General features: G+C 39.0%; 1 protein-coding gene across 1 annotated transcript; it reads right to left on the bottom strand.

The window, feature by feature from the left end:
* Nucleotides 1–338: 338 nt before the first annotated feature.
* LOC107039786 (translocation protein SEC63 homolog) lies at nt 339–14261 on the bottom strand. The gene is made up of 8 exons (XM_015259589.1): nt 13879–14261; nt 6304–6406; nt 6109–6223; nt 5091–5412; nt 3839–4518; nt 3207–3395; nt 2440–3009; nt 339–1452 (listed from the first exon to the last, which is right to left on the bottom strand). The coding sequence occupies exons 1-8, from the start codon at nt 14000–14002 to the stop codon at nt 1312–1314; spliced, it is 2244 nt and encodes a 747-aa protein (XP_015115075.1). The 5' UTR covers nt 14003–14261; the 3' UTR covers nt 339–1311.
* Nucleotides 14262–15600: the final 1339 nt, after the last annotated feature.

Raw genomic sequence — 15600 nt, 5'->3', positions numbered from 1 at the left:
ATTTTGCCCCAAAATTTCTTTAAAAAACCTCAAAAATAATTTTTTAAAAAGAAAATTTCGATTTTTTAAAGACATTTCCAGTATTTATGGAGCAGAATGGGTTATTCTATCAATATATTTTTTAATGAATTTCCTGAATTAGTAGTGATGAAGATCATTGTCCCCCTTCCAAGATAAAATTAGAAAAAAATCGAAAATTGAAAAAAAACTTAAAAAAAAATTGATCAATTGAAAATAATGATAAATTCATAGACAATATCATTTATTAAAAAGATTGTGCACATGTACTCATCCCTAAAGTTAATCATACCGAGCAACAATTGTTAAAATAAATATTATTCTTATGTATAATATGTATAATTTCATAATTTCCATGATGAATTTATAAACGTTATTGTATTTGTCCCAATAATGCACACTTGCATTGTAATTATGCCCCGTAATAGTACCATACACACGTCTACTTCAATAATAAATTGTCGTTTGTCTATGACGATGTAAATTTTTCACGCATAAAAAATTATTACTTCAGATCTAGAGTGAATTAAAGGATTTCATTCACTCAGCAACGGATTTTTTTAATTTTATTCATTGATTTTTCAGTATAAAAGGGAATTTGAGAAGACAGTAGCTGTCGAGCTGATTACCTTCGTCAGCTGTGATTAATTAGTTCATTTATTTAACTTTAATTAGTTAATTTTTATTATTTTTTGATAATGAAGTGGTGGAACTTCAAAATTGAGGGTTTTTTTTTGTTTTCGTTGAAGTTAAAATTGTTTCAAGGGTCAAATGACCGGTTCTGGTCACTGCTCTAACCCGTGAGACCCTTAAGACCATTTGACCCTCGACTAAAAACAAAAATGTCCTGAATTGTTCAAAATAGTCGCTATTCCACTTGTTTAATTTGTTCCCACGTTTTACCTTTCAGTTTTAGAGAAAAATGCTAAAAAAGTTTTTTGTTGGAAATTTAATTCTCCGCCAAAAAGATCTTATGACATTTTTCGATCGAATCAACTGTCATCGAGATAAATAAACAATTAATAAAAATGGTCAATTCTGCTAAATCAATGAGTGAAATTCAATGTTTTCGTTAATTGCGATTATCTCAGTAATGAGTAGTTTTACGAAAGAATGGCAGAAAACATTTTTTGTGGAGAATTAAATTTCCTACAAAAAATGTTAATAAGATTTTCCTCTAAATCAATTCATTACGCAGATGATTGCACATTTAGTCAAGATTGGAATGATTGAATAGTTCTACCACTTCATCTATGAGTTACGTTGAATTATTCAATTAATTTGGTTTTTTTCTCATTCATTGTCACTGATATCCTCATCTGTGGTGTACTCGGAATGTTCATCGACTGCGTCATTCTCCTCGGCAGTTTCTTCGTCGGAAATGTCCCATTGTGGGTGTTGAGTAAGTACTGCTGGGGCTTCTTCAACATCCAACTACAAATAAAAAAATTAATTATTAAATAAATAAATGAACATAAATTGATACATTAAGTTTCCACATTCAAATGATAAATAAAGAAAAAAAAGTTGATGAAAGTTGATTATCTTGACAACGAGAGGATTTAGGAGAAAATGTCATAAGCCATTTTTGTGTAGCCCTTGAAATTTCCTAGAAAAAAACTTTTCTGACATTTCCTCTTGGATCCCCTTATTACCTCGATAAATTCCCTTAAAAAAACCCAGGGATTCTTCTCCCCCAAAATCTCCATAAAAATTATCTTCAATATCTTCATATCCTGAATCTGATAGAATCCCAGGCAGGAGTCATTCCTGAGGCACACCGAGAAGGTGCAGAGGACTGGCCATCTGATTAAATCCTGATTAAATCCCGACTAAATCCTAACTAAACCCTGAGTAAACCCCGCCTAAATCCTCACTAAATCTTTCCTAAAACCTAATCAAATCCCGACTAAACCCTGACTAAATCCTCACTAAACCCTGATTAACCACGACTAAACCCTGACTAAATATTAACTAAACCCTCATTAAACCCTGACTAAATCTTAAGTAAGCCCTGATTAAATCCTGACTAAATCCTAACTAAACCCTGATTAAACCCTAACTAAATCCTAACTAAACTTTGACTAAATCCCAACTAAACCCTGACTAAATCCTAATTGAACCTTGATTAAATCCTGACTAAATCTTAACCCTGATTAAACCCTAACTAAATCCTAACTAAACCGTGACTAAATCCCAACTAAACCCTGATTAAACCCCGACGAAATCCCAACTAAACCTTGACTAAATCCCAGCTAAACCCTGATTAAACCCCGACTAAATTCTAAATAACTTGAAATTTCCCACAAAAAAATTTTCACGACATTTCCTCCCAAACTTCCTCATTGCCCCGTTAAATTCCCTTAAACAAATCCAGGGATTCCTCTCCCCCAAAATATCCACAAAAAATGTTTTCAATACCTTGATGTCCTGAGTCTGATAGAATCCCAGATAGGAGTCACTCCTGAGGCACACCGAGAAGGTGTAGAGGCCTGGCCAGCCGGGTGCAGTGAACCTCAGCTGTACCTCCTCCCTGTCAACGAGCCCAGTCACGTGAATGGGTGTCGTGATGAGGGTGTGGGATTTCCTGTCGCAGATGTAGACCCACCAGTACTCCTGCTTGTCATCCGGAAAGAGGGGGCAGTGCACCTCGTGTGAGACATTGCTCCTACCCTCGAGAACCCTCTCCTTCTTGGCTATCCTCTGCTGGAACTTCTCCCACTCCTCGTCGTCGTCCTCTTGATTGATTTCCTTGACTTTTTCAGGCTCCTCATCGCTCTTCTCGCTCTCGGCTTCAGAGTGCTCACTGCTGTCGTCTTTGGCTTGATCCACCGGCCCCTGGGGGTTCTTCTCCTTCTCGTTATCATCCTCTGGGGATTTTTTGCCCTTCGGGGTGGACTTCTTGGACACTCGCTGCTTCTTCTTCTTGTCGAGCTTTGATTTTCCACCTTTTTTCTGCTTTAACCAGGGGGTTTTCTTCATTGGGACAGCCTGAGGGAAAATTAAAAGGAGATCAGGGGTTTTGTAATGTTAAAATACGTTTTTAGGGGAGATTTTGAAACGGGTCTCAATGTTTTTCAGTGGAACCACTCGTTCTTGGGGAAATTCCATGATTAACAAGTTTTGAAACATGAAAATGAAAGAATGGGATTTTTTAAGTTATAAAAAAAAAGATTTTTGAAACTCACCTGCTCATCCTTATCCTCTTTTTCGTCTTTATCCTCCTTGTCCTCTCCTTCGTCCACTGTCTGTTCCTTTGCTGTTTCATCGCCAAACAATTCCCTCATGTCCCTTCTTGTCAGGGTGACTGTTACTGTGACAATTGCGTCGGCGGTGTAGACCGTTGGATTGTCGTCATCGACTACCTCCGATTGTACCTGAAAACATACAATAATTATCGATATGCTTTCGAAAAATTATATTTTTGGAATTTATAGAATACATTTAATCATTTTGAAAAGAAAAATTCCAACTAAACCCTGACTGAACCCCGACTAAACCCTGACTAGATCCTAATTAAACCCTGATTAAACCCCGATGAAATCCTAACTAAACCCTAATCTCTGATTAAACCCGGACTAAACAATGACTAAATCCTGACTAAATTCCAATTAAACCCTGATTAAACCCCGACTAAACCTCGACTAAATCCTAACTAAACTCTAATTAAACTCCAATTACTCTCACTAAACCTGAACCGATTAAATCCTAACTAAACCCTGACTAAATTCCAACTAAACCCGGATTAAAACTTAAATTTGAAAGATTGTCACTTGTCATTAAAAACAAAAAATCGTCAAAAATCACCCCACCCCCTCACCTTGAAGTCGACATAAGGCATGTTCCCCAAGACCCTCATGACATCCTCATACTGCTCATCACTGAGCATCCTCAGGATCTGCCGCCTCTCGTTCCCCTTGAGCTGTGCGAGCTGCTGAAGAGTCTTGATATTCTTCTTCTTCCCCAGGAAGTGCTTGAGATGTTCGTCCTCAATGTGAGGCAGCTGCAGCAGGGGATTAGAAAACTCCCAGAAGCCCTGAACAATCATGGGTGAGAGTTTCATGCAGTTCTCGATTGTGTGAATGGTGGGCAGTAGTGGCACCCTCCCAGAGTACGCCAGCATGATCAGCTGATTGACGCACGTCACCATTTCCTGGATGAGATAGGGGCACTTCTTGACAATGTACTGGCGATCCTTCTCTAGGGTCAGGGGATTCAGGGGAATCCTGGTGAGATGGGCGTGGATTATCGCCCTGGCCTTGATGGAGTAGTGATGACAGAGAGGCGTCTCCTTGTTCTTCTCCCCCAGGTTGGGGAGCTTTTTTATGAGGGAGGGGACCTCCTCGTTGTCGGACTGGCGCTCGACTATTTCGGCATTGGCACCACGACAAAACTCGTAGGAGGCTGCGAGGATCATGATGACGCGCTTGAGGACGGTTGTGCAGGTGCCACTGAAGAGGCCGTAGTACATGTGGGTGGTGGCGAGGAGAACTTGATCTCCTGGAAGATATTGAGGCGATTTTTAAATAAATTCCCTCATTTAAAGGGCTTGCAATTTTCTCATGGATCAGTAATTAATGAGATGATTGTATAATTCACTAGTGTCTTGAAATATCTACAATAATTAGTCATTTATTTAGAGATTTTGAAACTTAGAAAGCCTAAAAGTCAATTTTTTGGGAATTATTCAGGTGAAAATACAACAATTAAAATAAAACTACGAATTAATGTAAAAAACGTTAATTTAAATGTAAGTAAAAAACATTTTCTGACATTTTCTCATTGTATCCATAATTACCAAGATAATTGCATAATGAATTAGTGTCTTAAAACTGCTCAATCAAGTTACTCCTGAATCTTGAATAATTACTCAATTATATCTCAAAACAATGAGTTTAGGAAACTTTTTAAGATTTTGGAATTTAGAAACTCCAAAAGAAGAACTTTTGGGAATTACTCATGTAAAAAATGTTAAATTCTAGTTGGCGGACGTCAATTGTCGATTGTAATATAAAAAATATCGGGAAAAATTTTTGCAATGAATTTAAAAAGACAATTGAACCCCCACGAACCTGTGTATCTGATGCTCTTGTACCACCACATGCCCACCACCGTGGGCAGGGCCACCATGAAGACCATGGCGTACAGCCCCAGGACCCACACCGAGTTCTTCTTCTCAACAATCCACGAGGGGAGGGCAATACCGAAGGACATCGCCCCAGGACCATCAGGGTTTCCGTATTTCTCCCAGTTGGAGCGGGCCTCGTCGTCCGTCAGCGCCTGGTACGCCTTCGTCAACTTCATGAAGGCCTTCTCATCTCCAGTCTCCTTGTCTGGGTGAAGGATCAGCGAGATCTTGCGGTAGGATCGTTTTATGTCGCGCTCCGATGCTCCCTGAGGACAAATTGGGGTTTAATCGGGATTTAGTAGAGGTTTAGTCGGGCCTGAGTGGAAACTATCATCAGGGTTTAATCAGGGCTTAATCCAAGTTTAATCAGCGTTAAGTTAGGATTTAGTCGTAGTTTAATTAGGATTTAGTCAGAGTTTAATTCTGATTTAGTCAGCGTTTAGTTAGGATTTAATCAGGCTTTAGTTAGGATTTAGTCAGAGTTTAATTCCGATTTAGTCAGGGTTTAGTTAGGATTTAGTCATAGTTTAATTAGGGTTTAGTCAGAGTATAATTCCGATTTAGTCAGGGTTTAGTCTAGACTTGGTGAGTTTAATCAGGACTGGTTAGGATTTAGTCCGAGTTTAGTCGGGACTTTCATTGAGTTTTAGTCGGGGTTTAATCAAAGATAAGTCAGGATTTAATCAGGATTTAGTTAGAATTTAATCAGGGTTTAGTTAGGCCTTAATCACAGTTTAATTAGGGTTTTGTCAGGGTTTTGTCGGGCCTTAGTGGTTTTTGTCATCAGGATTTAATCTGGGTTTAATCAGAGTTTAGTTGGGAGTCAATCAACGTTTCGTTAAGGTTCAATAGGGATTTAGTTAGGGCTTAAGGAAAGGTATCAAGTTTTGTTTAAAAATTTTAGGAATTATTGATTCCTGAAGTTTTAAAAATTGTATTTTTTCAGAATTTTCTTTTAATACCGGAGACACTCCGAGGATCTCGTAAGGATCGAAGTTCGCCATTTCTGCGTCATACTGGGAGACCTTGTAAGCTAGCAACGCCAGGAATATCCAGCAGACGATGATAAACATTTTTCTGCAATCACAAATCGACCATTAGGATTTTTAATTAATTTTCTTTATTTGTCGAGGGATTTTAATTTCTTAGGATTTTACATTAGGATCGTTTTTGTCGCCTTGCCGGGATTCTGCTGGGCCAGGATCTCCTTCTTCCTCTTGCATCCTGGACATCTGCACTTCCTTAATAATTGATCTGGATCTGAAAATTCCAAAAAATGTCAAAATCATCCAAAAACTATGTAATAAAAAAATGTAAGGGTCTCGACAACCGCAAGGGTCACGAGGGTAAAAAAACAAAAACACCATTAATCCCTCCAAAAACTCCAGAAACATCAATATATCATCCAAAAATCATGGAATAAAAAAACGTAAAAGTCACAAGAGTCGCAAGGGTCTCAAAAACCGCAAGGTTCACAAGGGTCAAAAAACAAAAACACCATTAATCCCTCCAAAAACCCTAATAACATCAATATCATAAAAAGATCATGGAATAAACGAGCGTAAGGGTCACAAGAGCCTCCAGGGTCACGTAAGGGTCACAAGGGTCAGGAAACAAAAACCTCAAAAATCGCTCAAAAAACATTATTCATCTCAAAATCATCTGAAAAACCCACCCCCACCCCCCTTCCATCGCCAAAATCCTTGAATAACTCATCCTAAAATTCAAATTTCCCGCCATTTCCTCGGGTTTACCGCCAAAAGAGGAATCACCGGTGAGGATCAACATATGGGTTTCTAACCTAAAAGATCAGTCAATATTGATGCTTGATACCTCCTCCAAACAAATCATTCTGATTGAGATAAATTATTCAAAAGTGAATTGACAGTGAAGCATCAGAATCAGCTGATCGCAGTTGAGACTGAGATTCGTAGTGATGAGGGGTCACGAGGATAATTCTGGGGAGATAGCTACGACTAGTAACGGTGATGACGGCAACAACACTAGGGATTCTGACTCGTGTGACAACAAAAATGTTGACAGAAGCATGAAGAGGAGGAAGAGACGAGGACATGGGGATGAGAGACCCTCGAAGACAATGAGAAAGTGAGTAGAGCCATCCTCTCCAGCAATTGATTCGGTTACCAATCCAATTAATAATAATTTAATTGGATAATTAGGTTGGGGAATTTTCATTTGGAGAGCCTGTTGATTTTGAAAAATTAATGTTGAAGAATTTTGGGATTTAGAATTTTTTGGAGGCAGTGATTTTTGAGGGGCGGAGGGCTTTCTGAGGGGATCGACCGAGGGTCATGGCGGCCTAAAGGTCAGAAGGGTCATGAGGGTCAGCCATCTTAGGCAAAGGCGATGCCTCTGAAACGGTAGTTCCACTTCTTGATTATTTTTCTGGGCAATTGGGTTTCAGTACGAAAAAGTTTTGCTGTAGATTTTTTTTGGAGACACACTTATTGAGTTTCTGTTTTGAATCAGAATTTAGGGAGAATTTAATGAGAATTCTTTTCCTGAGCAATTGATTTTTATTCAGTAATGAATTTTATGGATTTTTTGGCAGGAAAAATTAGGGAGTTTTTTTCTTGGATTTATTTTTTTATGAAATGAGAATTGGAGAAAAATTTTTGTTTCAATAATTTTTTAAAATTAATTTAGGTGAAAAATATTGTATTGTTGAATTTTTCGCTATTTTTCTGTATTGAGAAGATTTTGGTAAGTTCCCAGATTGATTAATCGTCACTCCCAATCGCATTTCTGATGTTAATCCATTTCAAATTTTCCAAGAGGAAATTTCCAAGAAGAAATTTTCTAGAAAATGAATTTTCATGATTCATAATTCTTTATTCAGGCTTCAGGCTGATCGCCCATTGAAGCCATAAAAACAATTCAGTTACAAAAATATTCACAAACGTAAAAATATAAAAATATTTATATGCATGTACAGGGGAGAGTGGGGTAAAACGGACACGACTTTTTTTTAATGTTAATGAGGGGTTGAAATGTTGATGAAATTTAATAATTTTTTTTCAATACAGAGGACAATTCTTTCCCTTTATGAAGAGCTTAAACTGAGCTCAATTGATAAATTTGTTTCTGAGTTATAAATTATTTTAAAAAAGTCTAAAGTGTTCATTTAAAAAATGTGTCCATTAAAAAATTTTTGTACTTTTCAAAAGTATCGAATTCCTCAATTGAATATCATTTGAAAAATTGCTGAAGAAAAAATCATGAATAAATATACCTCGAAAGTAGCTGTAATTATCATAATTTCCTTGATTAATTTTCACTCACATCTTATTTTGGCAGAATTTCTTCAAAATAAACAACGTGAATTCTCAATTTCCAAAATCCCCAATTATAAATTCAACTGCTCTTCCAAAAAATTGAAAAAACCCCTATTCTCCCCCAGAGTAACACCGCAAACGCCAATTAATTTCGCCCAAATTAATTTTATTCCTCAACAAATTTTATTTTGAATTTTCCAAAGCCAAAATTCCGTGATTTTTCTACTTTTCAAAAATCTCGAATTCCTCAATTAAATATTATTCAAAAAACAGGAAAATAAAAATCCTGAATAAATACCTAAAAACTCCCAGTCATTGTGTTAATTTCCCCCACTAATCATCGCTCGCATCTCATTTCATAAGGATTTCCCCAAAATAAACAACGCGATGTCCCAAAATCCCCAATTATAAATTCAACAACGCTTCCAGAGAATTAAAAAACCCCCTATCCATCCCCAGAATGACCCCACAAACGCGCGCGTTCACCTCCGAAGACGACCAGCAGATGCTAAACTACCTCATTCGAACAAACTCAATCCCCGAGGCCCTGAACATCAGCACCTGGTTAGGGCTGGAGCAGGAAGGCTCCCTGTTTCCCCACCGAGCGGGTCCCCTTTTCATGCACTTCACCAACAACGTCCTCCCCAACTACAAGACCTACAAAGTCTCCAAAGAGGCTTATCACCAACTGGAGGAACTCCGATTGCTCCAAACAGGATTCCCAATGGCCCCGGACGAACTCCCGGACTCCGTCCCCCAAAGTCAGGCCAATGGAGTAGCCAGAAGAGTCAGAAAAACCCCAGATCATTCATTATCCTCTGGAGCTGGAGAAATTCCAAAAAACCTAGCATCACAATTCGAAGATCCCGCGTTATCTAAAAAAACGAGAGTTCATTTGACGCGTTTAGAGACATCATTAGTCCCTCCAGTGACTGATGAAAATTCTCCAGAGTCTGGAGAAAATTCTCCAGAGCCTGGAGAAACCACAACAGACAGTGAGACGCAATTTTCACCGGGTGATAAATCAAAAAAGAAGAGAAATCGTTCTCCAGCGGCGATTAAGTCTGAGCGATTGACCCCAAAGATGACTCCACCGCCAGCATCTTCCAGTGAGGATGAGTCAGAGGGTGAAATAATTCCAGAGACTCCAACAAAACGTCGAAGGATGAACAAGCCTGATTTAATATCTTCTGGATTTCTACAATTGGAATTAAAGCGTGAGGAGCCTGCTGGAGATGAGGAACTGCTGGAGGGGCCTGGAGAGACTCAAGACCCACTTCTGAATGTCTCCAGTGTTTCTAAGAGATGCATGATACCTGGAGGGAATCATCCGTACGTGGAAGCATCCTCCGACAGTAGAGAGTCTGCTGAAGCTACTGGAGAACTGGAGAAAACGACAGATCCTTTCGAGGCATGTGGAGATCCTCTAGGGGTCTCTGGGGAATTGCTGGTCTCTCCGCAATTATCGGACAATTCACAGGATGGGAAAAGGAGCAGGAGGGCTGCAGGACGTGCTCCAGCCACTGGAAAATCACCAACAATGTCCGGATCATCACCCATGAGCATCGACTCTTCGCATTACGAAGAGAGTCAGGATCTCAGGATGAACCCCATGAGAAAAAATATTCGCTCCAGGAATCCTCCAGTGGCTCCAGTGCCAGGATGTTCCAGAAACATTTTGTCTGATGATGAGAGTGAGGATTCAGAAATTGAAAGGGGTTTCAATAAAAATAGAAAGTGTCAAAGCGTCTTGGATTCTTCACCCGAGACTCCAGCGCCTCCAGCAAGAAGGACAATGAGAAAATTAGTAAAACGAATGATTGGGGATGACCTTCCTAGTGATCTTCCAGAGGATGTTGATGAGTATTCTCCAGGAAATTCTCCAGGGAAAATATCGAAGAGTCCAAATCGTCAGAAGGGAAAACTTCCAGTGAAAAAGTCTGGAAAAAATGGGAAAAATTCGGTTGTCGAGGTGAATTCTTCTCCAGATATGGAGAATTCTCCTCCAGGAGGGGCTCGAGGGAGGGGTGCATCTTCTCCGGTGATTCAAAAGGGAAAAAATGCAGGGAGGAAGCCTCCTGGAAAATCTCAGGGCAGAAAATTTTTAGATATGGACTCAGATGATTCTAATAATGAGAGGAATGTCCAGGGGAGGGAGAGGGGGAGGGGGCTGAAGAGAAATAGAGACCCTGATCCTGGAGCCAGCACTTCCAGGGGAGTGAAGGGGTATGGGTTCCAGAGGGGGGAGAGGGGGCACGTGAGAAGTGACAGTGATAATGAGGATGAGGAGGGGGGTGAGGCACAGTGGGCGAGAGATAGAGGTGGTGCTTGGGTTGAGCCTGAGGTGGTTCTTGTGGAAGGTGGGAGCGAGGCTGAGGAAAGGGAGAGGCATCAGGATAACCGTCTGGACGTCCGGGTGCAGCGGCATGAGGCTCGGAATCCTGGACAGCCCAGAGTCTGGGCAGGAAGACGATCAATGATACAGCTAGGAGATGCACTGTGAGTTAAGGTTTATTTATTTATTTTTTTGCAATTTGCTTGGGGGTTTAGGGGAAAATGTTGTGGGACATTTTTTGCGGCGAATTTTGTGAGCTACAAAAAAAGTCTTGTCATGTTTTTCCCTAGAATCATTTGTTAATGAGATAATTAAGAAAATAATGAAGTTCTCGAAGTTGTGGAAGATAAATAGCCAAAATTAATTTTTCATCTTGTTAAACGTGAAAATTATCTTGAGAATGAGGGGGTTTACGAGGAAATGTGAGAAGAAACTTTTTGTAGGGAATTTCATAAGCTACAAAAAAGCTCGAATGATTTTTCATGACAAAATCAGTCATTAATGACATAATTGCGAATTTCAAAGCAATGTCAATGAAATTTCCAAATGGAATAAAAGAGACTCGATTTTTTTATGTCTTGTTTCACGTGGGATTATCTCTTTAAAATGTAGGTTCAGGAGTTTTTTGTGAGGAATCTAATGATTTCGTTTCAGTGGAAGGAGAGCCTTTACCCCAGACGAGGATCAGGCCATGGTTGACGCATTGATCGAGCACAATTTGATTTATAGGGCGACATCAATGGGTGCATGGCAAGGGCTACTGGCGATGGGTGTACCCGTGAGTATTGAAGGGGGACTGGGGCAAAATAGGACGGGGTTTGACCCTCAAGACCATTTGACCTTCGAATAAAAACAAAGAAGAAAAATTTTCCTTATGTTTTTTGGTTTTTAGTTGAGGGTCAAACGACCCTTGAGGACGAGTGGAATTGAAGATCGAATGGTCGTAAGTGCCAAATGACCCTTGCTGATTAGTCTGCTCTAACCCGTTAGACCCTTAAGACCATTTGACCCTCAACCCTAAACTTTCTCAAGGGTCAATTGAGCCTTAAAACTATTTGACCCTCAAATAAAAAGAAAGAAGAAAAAGTTTCCTCAAGTTTTCGATTCTTAGTTGAGGGTCAAATAGTTTTGAGGGTCAGACGACCCTTGATGATTTTTGGGGCTGAGGGTCAAATGGTCGTAAGGGTTAAACGACCCTTGAAGACGTTTGGGGCTGGGGGTCAAATGGTCTCAAGGGTCAAACGACCCTTGAGGACGTGCAGGGTTAAGGGTCAAATGACCCTTTCTCATTGAATCAGTCTGCTCCAACCCGTTAGACCCTTAAGACCATTTGACCCTCAATCCCAAACTTCCTCAAGGGTAGTTTGACCCTCAATTCCATTTGAGGGTCAAACGACCCTTCATTACGTTCGGGGCTGGGAGTCAAATGGTCGTAAGGGTCAAACGACCCTTGAAAACGTCCAGGGTCAAGGGCAAAATGACCCTTTCCCATTATTCTGCCCTGACCCCTTGGGCCCTCGAGACCTTTTGACCCTCAACTTGAGCACTAATTTTCGAGAGAATCAAAAAAAAAAATAATTCACGTGGAATTGTGTTCCAGGGAATTTCGAGTCGCACTGCCAAGTCTCTGAGGAATCACTTCTCGAACTACGTGAGATGGAACTATCGAGATTTCACGAACGATCCTGATGTAATCGCGGCATTTGAGGACGCTGAGCGTCGGCGAGAGAACAGACAAACGCTGAGAAAGACCAATGCCGAGCGGAAGAAGGGCAGCTCGTCCCAATAGTTTACATGTTCCACGTACTTCATTTTCATGCCTTTTTTCTTACGTGTACATTATGCCATGATATTTTTGTTAATTCCATTTGCTGAGTATATATGAATGTCTATCATTTGATAATAAAAGAGATCCCATGTGGTTTATAACGAAAAAGTGTTTAAAGTGGATGTTTTGCACTGAGGGGTGAGACATTTTCAAGTATGAATAATAAAGTGATTCAGTAAGTAATGGGTCTCATCTGCATTCTGCGGATAATTTCCCATCCCCTGTCGACGATAGATTATCCGATCAAAAAATCTGATCTGATGCTGAAAACTGAGGTAATACTTTGTTCACGTTTCGCTCGAGATTTGGAAGAGGCAGCATGAACATGTCGATATTTTGGCTCTGCTTTCAACAACGAAAAATTTGGCTCAAGAGGCTGATCATTCGCGGGGAGACCGTGACATTTCAGGATGAGAATATCTCTCACAAAGTCAAGCTGAATGATAAATATTTCGTTACAAGTTGCAGGGTTGCTATCACATCGTCAATTTTTTAGAACAACCAAATCTCCAAAAAAATTATCATCTCAGAGCCCACTTCAAACGTCAAATTGATTTTAAATATTCAGCAGTGGGTGTTGTTGAGGAATCTAGAGGAATTTTTACAGATGTTGAATGATAACGGAACTCATGTTTATGTTTTGATTAAATTGATTCCTCTTAAGAGGAAAATAAGAACTGCGAGAAGACTGAATAAACATTGGGTGACGACATTCGCTTCAGGAGGAAAAAATATGAAAAAATGAACACATGTTTATGGATATTAAAAAATCCTCATAAACTCTCAATAAAATTCCAAAAAATGAAAAGCAAATCCATAAACCCTCAATTAATAATTATTTTTCCCCATTTAATAAAATCTAAAAAAAAATCAAAACAAATTAAAAAACATTTTGACAATTTTTTCGAAGCCCTCTACAAATAAATCCTAAACTGTTCATCAAAAATACAAAATAAAAAATCTCCAGAAAATAATTCCTTTTTCTCCATTCACTAAAATCCCAAAAACAAATTAATACAATTTAAAAACCCCTCCACAACGACCTTCAGTCCTCACCTCAAAACTTCGCCCCAAAAATTCCTCAACGAATCAATCCGATAAACGAAACTCGAATAAAAAACGCAATAAAAAACCATCACCTAAAAATTCCTCTTCTTATCCTTCAAAAAAATCCTCTCAATTTCAAAATTAATTCAACAATCGCCACTTCAAAGGCACTCACTCTCACTCACCTCTCACCCCTAAATGAAAAAATAAAAAAATAATGACTGACCTTGTTTAGATGATCGTGGCCAGAGGTAGTACGTCCCAGGTACAAGAACAAGTGCGAGAAATGACAGTAGAAAATAGAAAAACGTTCCACCGCTCTCGTCGTACTGAAATTTTTGTCCACCCATAACTCATTCAAATGTTTATACTATTAATCATGAATATCGTATTCACGAGTATTAAGTACATGTGTTTAATGTACAACCGAGTGTTTAAGTACTTTCAGTCACTCGACGTGGACAATTGTTTCTTGAAATTTTTTTATCAGTCAACAGTGATGACTTTTTTTTATTCCTTTTTCCCTGTCCACCTGGAAAAATTGAGGAAAAACATGTAAATTTTGAGGTTAGGAAGGGATTCGGCTGGTAAATCCCGATGATTGCAAGATTGCCAACTCAGCACTGGAAACTACCGTTTGCCGGTATCATTGACCTTACGTGGCAATCGTGACAAGACGACAAGACGAGTTTTCAAATGACGAGAAATTTTTATTGGCATTTTTCCGCTGGGATTTAAATGATCGGTTTTACGGATTTTTTAGGATTTTTTTGATGGAAGTTTTTTGGCGAAAGCTATCGATGGGTGTTTAATCGAGTTTTAGTAGAGGTTTAGTCGGATGTTAGTCGGGGGTTAATTTAGGTTGTTAGGATTTAGTCAGGGTTTAGTGAGGATTTAGTCAGGGCTTAGTTAGGATTTAATCAAGGTTTAGGTAGGATTTAGCCAGGGATTACTTAGGGTTTAATTATGATTTAATCAGGGTTTAGTTAGGATTTAGTTAGGGTTTAATTAGGATTGAATCAGGGTTTAGTTAGGATTTAATCAGAGTTTACTTAGGATTTTGTCAGGATATAGTTAAGGTTTAATTAGGATTTAATCAGGTTTTAGTTAGGATTTAGTCAGGGTTTAGTTAAGATTTAGTCAGGGTCTAGACAGGTTTATGGATATTTATCGGGATTCAGTCAGGGTTTAGTTAGAATTTAATCAAGGTTTAGTTAGGATTTAGTTTGGATTTAATCAGGGTCTAGATAGGATTTAATCATGGTTTAGGTAGGATTTAGTCAAGGTTTAATTAGGATTTAATCAGGGTTTAATTAGGATTTAATCAGAGTTTACTTAGGATTTTGTCAGGATTTAGTTAGGGTTTAATTAGGATTTAATCAGGTTTTAGTTAGGATTTAGTCAGGGTTTAGTTAAGATTTAGTCAGGGTCTAGACAGGTTTATGGATATTTATCGGGATTCAGTCAGGGTTTAGTTAGGATTTAATCAAGGTTTAGTTAGGATTTAGTTTGGATTTAGTCAGGGTCTAGATAGGATTTAATCATGGTTTAGGTAGGATTTAGTCAGGGTTTAGTTAGGATTTCATCACGGTTTAATTAGGATTTAGTCAGGTTTTCGTGAGGACGTTCATCGGAATTTAATCAGAATTTAGTCGGGTTTTAGTGGGGTCATTTAACGAGGTTTAATTTGGGTTTCACCAGATTTTAGTTGAGAGCTAATTAAGGTTTCGTTGGGGACCTTTTCTACGGATTTCATTCGGATTTTTGGCCATTTGTAACGGTGATGAAATCTAAAAAAATTGGGTACTTGTTTCTGTAAATGACTTTCCAAAATTTAATGATAAATTCCCCCCCCCCGCGAGGGGTTGTCAAACCTCAAAACCATCAGTCGACCATGTCCCTCTCTACTTTACCCACCTCGCCCACCCCCTACCGGTGACATTCCCAA

The sequence above is a fragment of the Diachasma alloeum genome, unplaced genomic scaffold (assembly GCF_001412515.2).
Source record: "Diachasma alloeum isolate Michigan unplaced genomic scaffold, Dall2.0 Dall_scaffold_00307, whole genome shotgun sequence".
Taxonomy (NCBI): domain Eukaryota; kingdom Metazoa; phylum Arthropoda; class Insecta; order Hymenoptera; family Braconidae; genus Diachasma; species Diachasma alloeum.
The sequence above is the reverse complement of the archived record's forward strand: the minus strand, read 5'-3'. Positions and strand labels throughout refer to the sequence as shown.